This window comes from Neolamprologus multifasciatus, chromosome 7, assembly GCF_963576455.1.
Source record: "Neolamprologus multifasciatus chromosome 7, fNeoMul1.2, whole genome shotgun sequence".
Lineage (NCBI taxonomy): Eukaryota > Metazoa > Chordata > Actinopteri > Cichliformes > Cichlidae > Neolamprologus > Neolamprologus multifasciatus.
In genome coordinates this window covers 50,896,598-50,911,657 of record NC_140445.1, presented here as the reverse complement: position 1 = coordinate 50,911,657, position 15,060 = coordinate 50,896,598, and the positions used below count along the sequence as shown (strand labels likewise).

Genomic DNA, 15,060 nt, shown 5'->3' with positions numbered 1-15,060 from the left:
TTACTAGATCCTTACTTCTTGAAAGTGGCAGCTGATTTTGTGGCAGAGCCTCTCACAACACTTTTCAACCTCACACTGGATATGAATAAAATTCCCTCAGTATGGAAATCAGCTTTTGTTATTCCACTATTAAAAGGGGGCGACCCAGCAGTGTTAACTAATTACAGACCAATATCTAATCTATCTGTGCTGGCTAAAGTTCTTGAAGCTCTTGTGTGTGAGCAGTTAAAGGAGTTTTTACACACCAATGCAATTTTATCTGAATATCAATCAGGCTTTAGGAAGAATCACAGTACTATCACAGCTGCAATTAGAGTGGTAAATGATATTACTATTGCACTTGATAAAAAACAACACTGTGCATCCCTTTTTATTGATTTGTTAAAAGCATTTGACACTGTTGATCATTGTATTTTAAAACTTAGACTCTTCCAGTCAGGACTCTCTGAGAGAGCAGTGGCATGGTTCTCAAACTACCTCAGTAACAGGACTCAGTGCATTAAATCTGACGGTCTATGTTCTGACTTTGTTACAGTGCACAACGGAGTGCCACAGGGTTCTGTATTAGGTCCCCTTCTATTTATCATTTACATAAACAATCTTAGTCTACATGTGCCAGATGCAAACTTGCACTTCTATGCTGATGATACAGTTATTTACAGCTGTGGTTCAACTCTTGTCCAAGTCATTGACTCCTTGCAGAAAGCCTTTTTTGCTGTCCAGCACTCATTACTTCAGCTTAAACTTGTTCTCAACGCAGACAAAACAAAGCTCATGTTGTTTTCTAAATCAAGGAGACAAGCCCAAACAATCCCATTGGTAACCACTCTTGAAGGTAATAAAATAGAGTTGGTTCACACCTATAAATATCTGGGAATCTTAATTGATGACTCGCTTACCTTCAAACCACATGTAGAGAATCTTGTGAAAAACCTGAAGTTAAAACTGAGATTTTATTTTCAAAATAAGTTGTGTTTCTCTTTTAATACAAAGAAGCGGCTTGTTGCTGCAACATTCTTGGTTGTGCTGGATTATGGTGATATTCTATATATGAATGCTTCTGCTCAATGTCTTCGAATGGTTGATTCTGTGTATTATGCTTCTCTGAGGTTCATCACTTACCGTAAATTTCAGACTCACCACTGTGAGTTATACTCTCAGGTAGGATGGCCTGCTTTGGTAAGTCGGAGGAACTCTCATCTATACAGTTTTATATATAAAGCAATACTTGGGTTGCTGCCTTCTTATATATGTTCCCTGCTTGTAATGAAACATGCTGGTCGGTATTCTCTTTGTCCGCATGGTTACTTGTTGCTTTCTGTTCCATTTGCCCGAACTGAACTTGGTAAAAGAGATGGTTCCTATAATGATTGCCATATACCACATATTACCACAGATTACCATATAATCATTGGTAAAAGAGCTTTTGTCCATTTAGCACCCTTGGCTTGGAACAAACTGCAGAAGGAATGGGAAATGACTGAATTCATTTCATTAAGTGCTTTTAAATCTAAACTACGAATCCTTGAGGCCAAGTCCATAACATGCAACTGTTTCAATTAGATTGATTGTCATTTTAACTGACTTTTTTATTTTTATTTGAATTTTATTGAATTTATTTTATTTTATTTGTATTCTTTCACTTATTATTGCGTGTGTGTTGTTGCTGCCTGTGTTTGAGTAATTTCTGTAACTGTGAGACACCTGCTGCTGCCTATCTTGGTCAGGTCTCCCTTGAAAAAGAGGTTTTTAATCTCATTGGGATCTTCCTGGTTAAATAAAGGTTAATAAATAAATAAATAAAAGACACAAGAAGTGGAATCCTTCACCGCGCACATTAACGCCGTGGATAAAAACATCAAGTTCACCAGGGAAGACACAAAGGACGACTGTTTGCCTTTCCTGGACTGCGCTGTGCACATTGAAGAGAATGTCAACCTCAGCATTGAAGTTTACTGGAAGCCCACACACACAGACCAGTACCTCCTCTTTGACTCCCATCACCCTCTGGAACACAAACTTGGGGTAATCAGGACCCTACACCACTGGGCAGAACATGTTCCCTCTAAGCCTGAAGGGAAAAACAAAGAACACACACATGTAAAGGAAGCACTCAAAACGTGCGGCTATCCTAATTGGGCGTTTATAAAGTCAGCAAAAGATGCACAGAAAAGAAGATCAGACACCAGCGAGGGAGGATAAGAAAGACAGACACAAGAACATTGTCATCCCCTATGTAGCCGGTGTATCAGAGAAACTCAAGAGAGTTTTCTCCAAGCACGACATCCCAGTGTACTTCAGACCCAGCAACACACTCAGACAGAAACTGCTTCACCCGAAAGACAAAACTCCAAAACACAAACTTAACAATGTGGTGTATGGTGTACAGTGTAGCGAGGAATGCCCAGACCTCTACATCGGAGAGACCAAACAGCCACTTCACAAGTGCATGGCACAACATAGAAGAGCCACCTCCACGGGACAAGACTCAGCTGTCCATCTGCATCTAAAGGACAAAGGTCACTCTTTTGAGGATGCCAACGTTCACATTTTGGACAGAGAGGACAGATGGTTATGAAAGAGGAGTGAAAGAAGCCATTTACGTCCACTGTGAGCGACCATCTCTGAACAGAGGCGGTGGTTTACGACACCAGCTGTCTGCCATCTATAATCCAGTTTTGAGATCCCTTCCCAAACTCCCACTGACATCCTGGGCCAACTGACTTCAGGAAATCACATGATAGGGTGGGGCCAGGTTTCACAATGAGCTCACCCAAAACCCTGGCTGATTGTGACCAACACCCACTTTCACACCTTGGCTCATGTGATTAGGTAGAGGATCATCAGGGGGTCCTTTGTCCCTCTTTGGGGGGAAACTCCCACTGGGTTTAAATCTGGGACTCTCCACTATTTGACCCTTAGAACTGAAGAAGCTTCTCGGATGAGAGGTGAAACGTCTTCAAGCAACTCAAAGAAGTCCAGACGCTTTTCTTTCCAAGCTCCTTAGACTACCATGACCTGGATGACTGAGAACCTTCACAGACATACTCCGGTGCAAAAGTGTGCCGGTAGTGGTCAGATTGTGTCTGCTCTCCCCTGATGGTCACTTCTCACCACTTCTGATGCTCCACTTCACAATCGCTGCAGCACATGTCCAGCCAAATCGCTGGACGTGCTGGTAGACAAGAAGTGAAGCAGCTCATGGCGGTGAGAAGTGACCATCAGGGGAGAGCAGACACAATCTGACCACTACCGGCACACTTTTGCACCGGAGGTTTTCGTAAAGCTTTTATTTTTGGTATTTCCATTGGGCCGTACATTAAATTTGCATGTTAGCTAAATATTCACTTTCCTGTAACATTTAGATTTAACATTTAAATTTAACATGTAGATTTAAATATAATATTTAGATTTAATATTTAACATTTAGATTTAACATTTAAAATTGTGTTTTAAATATGAAAAGTTGCAAATATTTTACTAAATGTTGTAAAAATGACTCGAACAAATGTTGCTGTTAATTTCAGCATGTTTCACTTTACAAACGGCGCCCCATAGTGGAGAGGTAGACTTTTTTTTAAAAAACTTAAAGTGTAATAGTGCAATCAGTGATGGTTTAACAATGAGATCAAGTTTTTAACTGCTTCATTTTATGACATGCTCAGTTCTTAGAGCGCAGTCACAGATTAAAGGAATTAAAGCAGAACCTTTGGACCCTGCTGCCTTCACTTGTTAGATATTAAAAGAGGTGTTCAGTGCCATAGCAGCCAGACAGCTAATCAGCTACTGAATAAAATGTCGGCTATATCTTCACAAGTTCTTTCACATTACAACAAAACCTCACAATTTAATGTAATTGGATTCAGTTCTTGCAAAAACAGACAATCTAATGCAGGCTGTAACCTCTGCTTTACTTTTTCAACAGTTATTAGACCAACAATTATTTCTCCTTTTTCTATGGGAGTCAAAAAGGCCACTTATCTACAAGGCCAAGCTTCAAGTGGCAACAGCTCAATATGTCGAGAGGTCAAAATCATTTTAACTTAATGTATTTAATTTCAAACTAATGCAACATCATCAATATCCAGTAGCTCCAATACTAGCTACTATAAGTTTGCAAGGATCAACTACATGCAATGATAAACCTCGGGAGCCCTGTAAAAGTACTTAAAAATGATTACATGAGCCACATCAGTACATCAGTCAGATTTTTTTTCTGTCTTTCATCACAAAGCAAACACAAATAAACAACCATCCAGGCTTTTAGGAAAACATTATTACCAACAAACATTTATTGCACAGTCAAATTTAATCAGTGCAGTTTGGTTTAAAGGTACAAAGGACAGTCTTTTTTTTTTTTTAATTTAATAGGAAAAATAATATCGTAGCTGTAGATATACACTGATTAGTGGGTAATTGCATCTTCCAACAAAGGGATCTCTTAAACTTAGAATTAATCCACTAAAAATTCACAGGAGCAGGGACCGACTTGTAAACTGCCATGTTGCTACACCATCTTGAATCCAGTGGTTGAGATGGACAACACCATTCTGCCTAATTGTGTTTTATGTCTGTGGCTGGAGACATAGTGCGCCAAAGGCCGAGGACAGTCAGCAGAGTAGACATGCGACACTCCACTCTCAGGTTAAACAACCTCATCATTTTAAGATAATGTTTGGCCTTAACAAAAATCACACTTTCCCACACTCTAAGGAGTTTAAGCAGTTCAGACTGATATGAGGCTATGTGAAATGTAAAAGCATCACAAGTACATTTCAGTGATAAAGTTATCTAACTGTATTTTTGTCAAACACAAATAAACCCCAAAACAGTGTTTCACAACTTGCTTGGTTTTTAGACAGAAAACCTGTCTCACTGTCAGACCTCCTCCGCCTCCTTCTGGGTCCTTCATGGTCCGCCTCATTGTGCACTGCATCAGCAGAGACACGCTAATGCTGACTGAGATCACAATGCTATATTTATTTGTGGTGAGGATAATTGTGTTTGCAGATGGCTCAAAGCGCAAAGTTTCCTTGTACAAACATGCAGGATGCCTTTTCTTTGTGCTCTCCAAGTGCTCCAGGAACTGGTCATTCTAAACTGGCAGTAGGTGCGGATGTGAGTGTGTGTGCGGTGCCTCTCGTCCTCTGACAGCTGGGATAGACTCCAGCCTCCTTCTAAGCCCCAGGTTGAGTGTTTGAGGTCATGGATGGTTAATTGCGTTTGCCTTAAGAAGTCCAGTGAACACATAATTCACATTTTAGAAGTTAAAAAAAGACCTATTACGGAAGATAAAACACTCATCACTGTCTGAGACATTGTCGCCTCGCTGAATAGTGTTATAATGCGTGTCACTCAGTAGTCTCTTCTTAAAATTAGGAGGCTCATGTCCCATGCATCTTCCAAAATATACACATATGCATTCCTGGTTCATTTCCTTTTTGTTGCACAGGTTCCAATTTTGCCTTTTCTATCTGTTTCTGAAATCAAATAACCAGAAATATGTCTAAAATGTATGAGTTCCAAATGATGTGACGTAAAAAGAAAGTGTGTCCCTATTCAGATGCAAATATAGTCAATTATAATGTGGTGTATCAGCAAGACAAATTCAGCAGTATTGATTGGGGGAGGACTTCTGGCCTGCTAACGAGGCGTGCCTGAACGCATCACAGTAGTCCGCAGACCGATGATGTCAATTTACGAGATGTAGGAGTATCTGCATCACCATGTGTGCCGACACAGTATAGGCCTACTGCTGACCGTCAGCGGGCAAGCAGTGGAGAAAGAGGAGGGGAGGAAAAGTGTGTTTACACAGACGGCAAACTGCCTGGGGAATCGTAGGGGAGAGGAAGTCAGCCGGCTCTGTGTCTGCCTGCTCCAACTTCCTGCTCAGAAAAAGAAAAAGCACAGGATCCTATTTCAGTCCAGCACAACTCCTGTAGACCAGAAGTAAGCATGGAAAAACAAGGAATCACACAAGCGTCGCCGTAAACTTTTTCGGAGGGACCAGACCGAGCCGGAGATCGCAGGTAAGGTCAAAAATAAGCGGGCGTCTTTCTGTGAACGGCGCTTTGTTGCCTGATTGGTGGCTTGTGTGTGTGAGAGAGAGAAATAACGCATGCCGAGTGGGGCGAGCGGCCGTAATTGCGTTTCAGTTAATTGTCTTGGCTGTAAACACGTTTGGTTTTTTGTTTTCTGTTTCAGCTTAAAGTCTTAAGGTCGAGCTGGTTTCTAAGTTTCTACACACGAACGGCACAGATTTGGGGTCAGACAGAAACGTACCGTCTTCCGGTGCGAGCAACATCTTGAAAATGAGTCAGTGGGGCAGTGTAGTGATTCAGACCTCCGTGCGTAAAAGTGAGTCTAACTTTGCAACTGAGCAAAGAAAAAGAAAAGGGAGAGGCAAATGAAAAAGCAGTGGAAAAAAACAACAACAGAAAAATAGCCACAGAGTCATTAAAACCTGTTTTCAGATGCTTTTTTTTTCTTGCGGGTCCCCCTGTTGAATTTTCCACCGACAGTGAACAGGAAGAGAGCAGATTTAGTCATGGCTAAGTAATGTCTGCATACACCATCTAATCTCATTAGGAGTTTCCGTTCAGCCAACACACTGGATGGCTTTGTGCACACGCGAGACTTCTCGGGCCGAGCATCCCGCAACAGGGCTCGTCGTGCCCCGACCAAAACCACCACAATATTCCCCAGATATTCTTAGAAAGACTCCTAGCACTATTTCATTTGTGGTTCTCACAGTGACTAGTTGCCTCGCTGCAGAGCTGAGATGTGGGCTTTTTAATTTCTGTTTTGCTAGGTTTAACTCTCTGTTTTTTCCTGTAGTGGGTTAGTTGTACTGTATTTAATAGGTTATACTCTATGAAGCTACTACTGAGGTCTGACCTGCAGCAGCATGCTTAGAGCATCTCGCAAAGCGGAATTTTCAAAGTCACACTGTCCTAAATTGCAGCTCTGTCTGCAAGCGGAAAGCTTTACTTTCTAAAGTCGAATTGAAGGCTGGGTGTAGAGTGGGTTAACCGGTGAAGCTGTGAAAAAGGGGACAATGATGTGCTCTTTTGACCCTTATCCCTCTGGGAATTTTGTGGGAAGTGTGGCAGGATCAGGGAAGCACTCCCCTGCTGTGGGATCCCCTCTCCTCGCCATTTGTCCTTGGAAGTAGAATAGGAGGAAGTCCTGACTTTGACAGGTTTGTAGTTTCACATGGCAGATAGAAAACTCAGGGGATGGCTTGTGTCGGAAATTAGTTCAGCCCTCTCTCTCTCTCTGCCCGTCCTTTCTGGACAAAGATAAGCAGCGGTTGAAAAGCTTCTCCATAATCTCAGTTTTCTTTAATGGCTTGTCATTTCAATTTCATTCATATAGCACCAAATCACAACAGCAGTCATCCCAAGATGCTTTATATTGTAAAGTACAAAGCGAAACCCCCAACAAACAAACCACCCCATTTGAACAAGCACTTGGCGACAGTGGGGAGGAAAAACTCCCTTTTAGCAGGAACAAACCTCAGACACAACCAGGCTCAGGTAAGGACAGCCATCTCCCGTGACTGGTCGGGCGGCAATGGGAGGAAGACAGGATAAAAAGACAGACTGTGGAAACGATAATGAAATGAGAGCACAGTCCTTTCCATCATTATTCAGACTTTATTATGTCAAAGGTCTGCTGTAATCATTTCCAAAAAACATCATTCACAGTTATTTGTTGCATACTGGATTCCTCTGTTCATTCTCCACCTAAAACAAGCCATTTAACCTCCTTGTGTTTTTTTTTTTAACTTTAACTTTCTTCTTCTTTCTTGGCTTCTCCGCACAAACAAAAGATTTGAACTTGAGCTGGGTGAAAGTTCTGATTTAATAGTTAGACCTTCATGACATCACAAAGAACCAACAAAAAAAAAATATATCCAAATCATGTAAACAAGAGTAGAGATATAAACATGAGTGAGATTAAAACTAACGTACTGAAAATCATTCATCATCAATCACATTAAAAAAAAAATCTTTTAAATGGCCACCAGTTTCTCCTAAGGTTTCTCCTCACCATATTATCAGATAAACGCACTATTCAGAGTGACACAACTACCGAGAATAGCAGCGCATCACCTTACAGTAAAATTCTGGCCTTTGTTACTTGAACTATGACTTAACACATAATCTGCTTTATTGTCAGTTTCTTAGTAGTCATGTGATTTAATTTTTGTATTTTGAAATCAAGCAGTCATTCGAGCTCCGCTCTCGTCAGAGCTGTGGGGACAGAAACCCCCACTGCCGTTACTAGCATATGAGCTCCTAGCAGGCAGGCAGACAGGAGCTCCGAGGCTGCACATTCCTCTATTAAAGGAATAACCCACCCCGGGCCCGTCGTACTTCCTCTGGAGAGAGGGCCAGGTTGAACCGCAGCATATTTCTGGCTTGAGCTGTTGTTAGCCCCCCCCCCCCCCCCCCTTATTTTTTTCTCTCCTGTGGCTCCTGCTGCTGTTACATTACACTACACTCTTGACACACACTGTTCTATTCATTGGCGGTCTGCTCTTTCTTGCACCACATGTTGGAGCTCAAACAGATCGGCCCCTCTTTAGCCAGTAACTTAATTTAGTCTGTGTGCAATAAAACACAGTGGCAAGGCAGAACTGAGAAGGGGCGGGGGGGATAAAGGGATTATATTTAGATGAAATGTTGGGTTGTTTTGTTATAAACAAGTTATAAATGGGACTAAAGCAAAGTGTAAAGAGGGACTTGCCTTGTTTCCCTCCAAAGGTTTAATTTGTGTGCTTATTCTGTCACTGTGGCACTAGGCAGGTGTTACACACGGCAGTAATTTGGGTGCTTTTTCAGTTTTAGCATGTTTGGTGCTACTCTCCACACGCTGACCTAATCATTTGTGCGTCTCGCTGCAGGAATGGACAGTGCCATCACTCTGTGGCAGTTCTTGCTGCAGCTGCTGCTCGATCAGAGTCACAAGCACTTGATATGCTGGACGTCCACAGACGGCGAGTTCAAGCTCCTCAAGTCGGAGGAAGTGGCCAAGCTGTGGGGGCTGCGCAAGAACAAGACCAACATGAACTACGACAAGCTGAGCAGAGCCCTGCGCTACTACTACGACAAGGTTAATTAAAGTAATTCTAGTTGCCTCTCCATAATAGCACAGCTAATTGTGTGACCGCAGCTGCTGTGATAGGTTAGCCGGGAGAGGAGTGTGACGCCACGACACATTCTCTGTTCTTCCCTTTAAATTCACAAAATCCCCTGATAGACACTTCTGCTTCCTCTTTCTTGTAAAGCGCACACACAGATCTGACTGTGATGTAACGAAGCACTACTTTAGTGTGTCCCCAAACACTCCTCTGATATTCTATATGTGTACCTGGTTTGTTTTTCATAATGATCTTATCGCGGTGAATTGTGTTTGCGTGTTTTGCAGAACATCATCAAGAAGGTGATTGGCCAGAAGTTTGTTTATAAGTTTGTGTCCTTCCCTGAGATCCTTAAGATGGACCCGCAGGCGGTGGAGATGGGCCTGGCTTCGGGAAGGCTTCCCCTTCAAGAACAAGAGGCCCAGGAGCTGGAAGTGGAGGAGGAGGAGGAGGAAGCTGAGGAGGAGGCCCAGAGGAGGACCCTGGCAGCCTTGGGGGCACAGCAGTGTCGGAATGACTACCTCCACTCGGGTCTCTACTCGTCATTCAGCATCAGCTCCCTGCAGAAGCAGCCCGAACTCCTCCGTGCCCTGCAGGAGCGTCAGGAGGAGCAGCGCTCCGTCATCCGCTTTGGCACCAATGCCAACGAGAGGAGCTCTCCTCCCTCAGCCAAGCCCGAGTCCTATGTCTCACCGGGGCCATCTAAACTCGCCTCTCATTCCCCCTCCCCGTCCTCTCCTCGCACTCAGCGCGGCCGGAGCCCCGCTGCTGAGGAGGAGCAGGAGGACTCTGACCAAAGCGCTCAACCCCTCAATCTGTCCTCCGGGCACAGAGGGCGAGCCCTGCAGCCTCCTGAAAAGAGGAGCAGCAGCGGCGGTGGCAGAAGCAGTTCTCTTAACAGTAGCGCTAACCACGGAGATGGACTCCCCCCAAAAAGCAAAAAGCCTAAAGCTCTGGAGATTTCAGCGCCGCCCCTGCTGCTGGCAGGGAGCGACATCGGCTCCATCGCACTCAACAGCCCGGCGCTGCCGTCTGGGTCACTCACTCCGGCCTTCTTCACTGCACAGGTGAGCTGAGCAGCAGAACTCTACAGATGCTACAATGACACTAGTTCCTCCCTCATTTCTAGACATGAGTCATATGTTGAGTCTCAACTGTGATTATGTGAGCACTTTGAGGACTAGTGACTCATTCATTGAGTGTCAAGGTGCTTTCCAGCATTTTGCCATCACGTTGGATTAAATACGATTTGATCCCTAATTTAAGATCTAACACTTCACTCACACCTAGGATTGCACTCTTCATCTTGCTACAACTTTCTCTTCTCACGAGCACTCAGTCGCTCCCTTTTTCCCCCTCTTTGTGATTTAACACAAACCCAGTAATCTCACTCCCTGCCAGACCACAGCTGAACGATACAGAGCCTGATAATAATCAATCTCAGAAAGACGATATTTCTGCCCGTGATGCCATCAGTGCCGTCCCCCCTGAGCGGTACTGTGGCTGATGATTGAACACCAGAGTATGACATCAGCGTCCCCAAAGCCCCTTATAGCGCTTTCTATATTTAGTCGTGACTTCAAAAACCAGATAGAGCGGGTGTTAAAAGTCACAAAGAGGTTTTTGCGCAGTTTAAAACATCATTAAAATATTTGTGTGATGTGTAGACCAAGTGCCGCATTTCTGTGTGGCAGTAATGTTTTGCTTTCGTCTGCCGGTGGAGCCGTTGTTTTTTGTTTTGTTTTGTTCTTTTTCAAATTTTATTTTCCGCCACAAGTTTAGAGCCAAATTCATCGAGCTGTAACATTTTGGGATTATACCAAAAGATCATAATGGCCCACGGCTCCGGCATAAGCACCAACTTGAGTTTCATCATCTAATTTAGTTAATCGCGTGTTTGTACTGGAATTGTTACAAAGAGAGAGAAAAAACGAGCGCCACATCAGAGAGGGGTTCGTCCACGCGTCGAGGAAGACTTCGGAGCTACGCTCACACCGCCCGCTGACAAGGGCTGCGTACGATGAGATCAGAGGAGAGCGAGCGATTTACGCAAATCTTCGGTGAGTCCAACCTGCGAGAGGAGGGGAAGAGGCCCTAAGCGATGCCATATGCTCCAATAATTCCTTTAATACTCGAGCAGCAGGGCTGGGTCCCCTCGCAACACTGGCTCACTTCTCTGAGGTGACACAGGGGAAAGTAGGGGAGGAGGGAGAGAGAAGACTAGGGGAGGAGGGAGGGAGGGAGAAATTGATTTCATATGTTTTCTCTCTAGTTCCAAGTGCTTGACGACCACTGGCCCCCCCCCCCCCCCCCAAATCAACAACAGCCCCCCTCCCCTCCTCCTCACATCACCCCTGTATTCGGGAGTAGAAACCACAGACTTCCTTCCTGCTTCGTCAGTTTGTTTTTCCAAACGCTGATACATGCCCGTCACCGTTTTCAGCATGTTGTGCATTAGCAAAACCCTCAGAGCAACATTCTCAATCCGCTGGTTGCGAGTTTTGTTTTTAATTTTGTCCCCACTAGTTTCTCTCATTTATATAAAGCCTCCCTCCCTGTGTGTTTTCCCCCCACCCGTCAGACTCCCTCGGGTTTGCTGCTGGCTCACAGTCCGCTGTTGTCAGGCATCCACTTCTGGAGCAGCCTGAGCCCAGTCGCTCCGCTCAGCCCCGCCCGGCTGCAGGGCCACAGCTCCCTCTTTCAGGTAAGAAACACATACAGGTGTAGCGGAAGACAGAGGGACAAAAATAGCAGGAGATGAGAATGGAGGGTGTACTCAAAGGATTATTTACTGGTAGCGCTTTAAGCAGAGGAGGAAGTTGGAGAGGCTGCTGGGGCCAAATTAGTGCTTCTGCAAAAGCCTCATTGTTTCCAGCGGTTGATAAAAGAAAAGAGAGCAGAAGACCAGGGCAGGAAAAGCTTTTAGAGAGGGCGATTATGTGAGCTAGGTGAACCAAACTTTTTATTAAATGATTTCTAATGCTGCCCAAATGTTATGCAAGTATTTACCTAACAGGAAGCAAGAAAAATGTTTTTTTTTTGTGTGCGTGTGTGTGTGTGTGTGTGTTATTTGCAAAGCAGCAGTCACAAAGGGTTGTGAAACTAGTTGAGACTCAGTAAGCAGGTCCTGCAGAGGTGTCCTGTTTCAGAGCTTGTGAGAGGGAGAGGAAATCCTGTGAATACTTCCTGTTTGAGCCCAGGGGAGCCAGTCTGAACAGGGTGGACTGGTTTGAGAGCTGCTCCTCATTTATGAAACACACACGCACACATTATACCGGATTCATTGTGCGTAAATAAGACGACTTCTGTTGTAGAGTTGGAGGGGAGAGAGACAAGGAGGAAGCGGCACAATGAATTAAAAAAACAAAAAACAAAACAGGAAACCAGAGCAGTGACAATGCAACAGTTCCTTACCGGAAAGCGGTTTTCATAGAGACTCCATCCCCTCCCCATTAACTCTGTCCCTTTCTCTTCCTCCGCAGTTCCCCAGCCTAATCAACGGACACATGCCTGTCCCCCTGCCAAACCTGGAAGGAACACCCTCCTCCCTGCTCCTGTCTCCCACCACTCACAAATCCTGATCCAGGATCTGTGGAAAATGCCGCAAATTCATCGTTCTCTTGTTGAAAGTTTCTCATCATCATCATAATAATCATCAGCAGCAGCAATCTCTTATTCATGATGTCAGATTTTGTCTCAGAAAAGCAGAGACAGTTATGTGACCTCACCTTTTTCTTTTCTTTTTTGCACTTGACTTGCTTCAGATTCTGAGTGGTTGAAAGCACTTGGTAAAAGCCATACGCCACGATGTCTCAGAGACATCTGGTCTCTTTATGATAAAGAACAGCACGTTTCTACACTAGCCTGTCCGCGACGGACAGAAGCGCAGCTGCGAAAGGCTAACCAGCCGCTCAGCCTGCGCAGAGCCTGGTTCTTTTAATCTTTAGAAAAAAGAAAAGAAAAAAAGAAACAAGTCTACTTGTTTTCCTTAAATGTTAACAATGTGAAACTGATCGTTTCACTTAACGTGGTATTGTATGTAACGTATGCACTATGCTTCTCAGATAGTACCGGCTGTGCCTTGTTGTCCTGTTTTTTTCACTTTATTTCAAAATCTTTTAATGAAGACGAGATTTCAAATGAATGAAAACCTTGTAACACTTACGTTCTTGTTTTTTTTTATACTGGACTTGGTAATACAATGTATTCTGTATATTGTTTTTGTATTGTGAAGAATGTCATTTTCAATAAACAAAGCATTGAATGCTTAAACAGAGTTGAAACTTTGTAGAGCAGCTGAAACAAACAAAAAAACAAACACTTTTGGTTTTAAACCTTCAGATTTAATTTTTCTTTACTCTGGAAAAAAAACTGAAATATGGGAGGGCATCTGCAATGAAATCCCACACCAACAAAAATTATTCACAAATAAAGAATATCATACAAAACATGTCTTGTAACACTGTTAAATAAGGGCAGGACTATAGCTAACGCTTCCTGAATTAGGGGTTCGGTGGCTGCTGTGTGCTTCCTCATAGAAAAGAGCAGGCATGCACCACAGTGACAGAGGAGAAAAAAAAAGATCTACTTTTACAGATGAGGGAGATGGGAATGGCAGACAGGTAAACCATGGGCAATGCACAGCAGATTCCAACAGTGGGAGCTCATTTTTGCAGCTCCTCTTTGTAAGAGTGGAGAAAGAACGAGGACAGGAGGGTGATCAGTGTATTTCGTAGGTGTAACTATTCCTGTAATGCCCTAGTTGACAATCTGTGTTGCTCTTTCCCTTCTCTCTCTACTGCATTTGTTCATTGGTCACGGCAGAGACCGGAGCATCCCTGGAATGATATGCCAGCAAGTTGTTTGTTTTAAATGCACAGATCTGCCAAGTTTTGTGTGCAAAAACATAATAATGTCAACAACAACAACAAAAAAGAAAGCTCACATTAATCTCCGGCTGGGATAAAATGATTCGTTATTATATCAAAGCTGGCCTCGGAAAAACCTTCAGAGTAAATGGTCACATGTGATTTGTGCAGCTGAGTACAGCACCATGGCAACAGAGACAAGAATATGAAACCCCTTTGAGCTGCTACAGAAACCTCCCTCCGTCTGTGTGCCTCACACACCCACACGTCGTCCAGGAGCTTCGAGGTGGAGTTTTAATGTATGAAAATGGAAACGACGACCAATAAAAAAAAAAAAATATCACCCACTTCAAAAAAAAAGAAAGAAAATTAAAAATCTATACACATTGCATGTTCTCATTAAAGTGACTGAGCCTGTTAGAATTCTAGACAGTAGTTGGATTTAGCAGCAAATTCACTTGTCAATAAATATAGATGTACAGTGTACAAATGTCTCTCTGGAGCCAGTTTCAGACTAAACTTGGGACGGGGTCAGACCGTGGATAGCCCCCCCACCTCGCAAAAAAAAAAAAAAAAAAAAAAAAAATTCTGGAGGGGGACTGAAGGTGACTACGACGTTCCACGCCAACTCTCATCTCCGAGTTCGGATCCAGCGGCAAGACTGTACAGCCAGTATATCGTTCCCAAATAACTGTATCCAGTCCAGAGATTTTAAAACAGCATGCTTTGTCTTCTGCTTTTTCCATTGCCTGATGGGAAACAGAAAAATAAAGTCTTTAAATATCGATTCAGCTATTTTAAATGACAGAAATCTGCATTTCCCAACTATTCCGGGCTATTTGATAAGCAAATTGGAGTAAACGACATCCAAAGTTACTTTTTAACCTTGTTAAAAAGTAACTTACGTATCACAGTGACTGCTATTTAACCTGTTCGGTGGGTTTGCCCACGCAGGAATAAACAATGGTATACACATTTCATTTTTAAATATCACCGTTATCGTGACATCTCTGCTTTGGTCGTATAAATCGCCAGGTTCCAGGT

General features: G+C 43.5%; 2 protein-coding genes and 1 long non-coding RNA gene across 4 annotated transcripts in view; 1 reads left to right on the top strand and 2 right to left on the bottom strand.

Moving 5' to 3' along the window:
• Positions 1-4,033: 4,033 nt before the first annotated feature.
• Positions 4,034-6,956, bottom strand: LOC146515280 (uncharacterized). The gene is made up of 2 exons (XR_014875150.1): positions 6,464-6,956; positions 4,034-6,375 (listed from the first exon to the last, which is right to left on the bottom strand). It is a non-coding gene; the product is annotated as an uncharacterized LOC146515280 (long non-coding RNA).
• Positions 5,642-13,420, top strand: LOC146515279 (ETS domain-containing protein Elk-3-like). The gene is made up of 5 exons (XM_085166853.1): positions 5,642-6,029; positions 8,912-9,120; positions 9,436-10,215; positions 11,730-11,852; positions 12,631-13,420. The coding sequence occupies exons 2-5, from the start codon at positions 8,914-8,916 to the stop codon at positions 12,727-12,729; spliced, it is 1,209 nt and encodes a 402-aa protein (XP_085022979.1). The 5' UTR covers positions 5,642-6,029; positions 8,912-8,913; the 3' UTR covers positions 12,730-13,420.
• Positions 12,197-15,060, bottom strand: part of LOC146515278 (cyclin-dependent kinase 17-like) — a 36,505-nt gene continuing 33,641 nt past the window's right edge. For both annotated transcript variants that reach the window (XM_085166850.1, XM_085166851.1), the window contains exon 17: positions 12,197-14,765. In XM_085166850.1, coding sequence (XP_085022976.1) covers positions 14,728-14,765 — 38 coding nt within the window. In that variant the 3' untranslated portion in view covers positions 12,197-14,727. The remainder of the gene's footprint in view (positions 14,766-15,060) is intronic.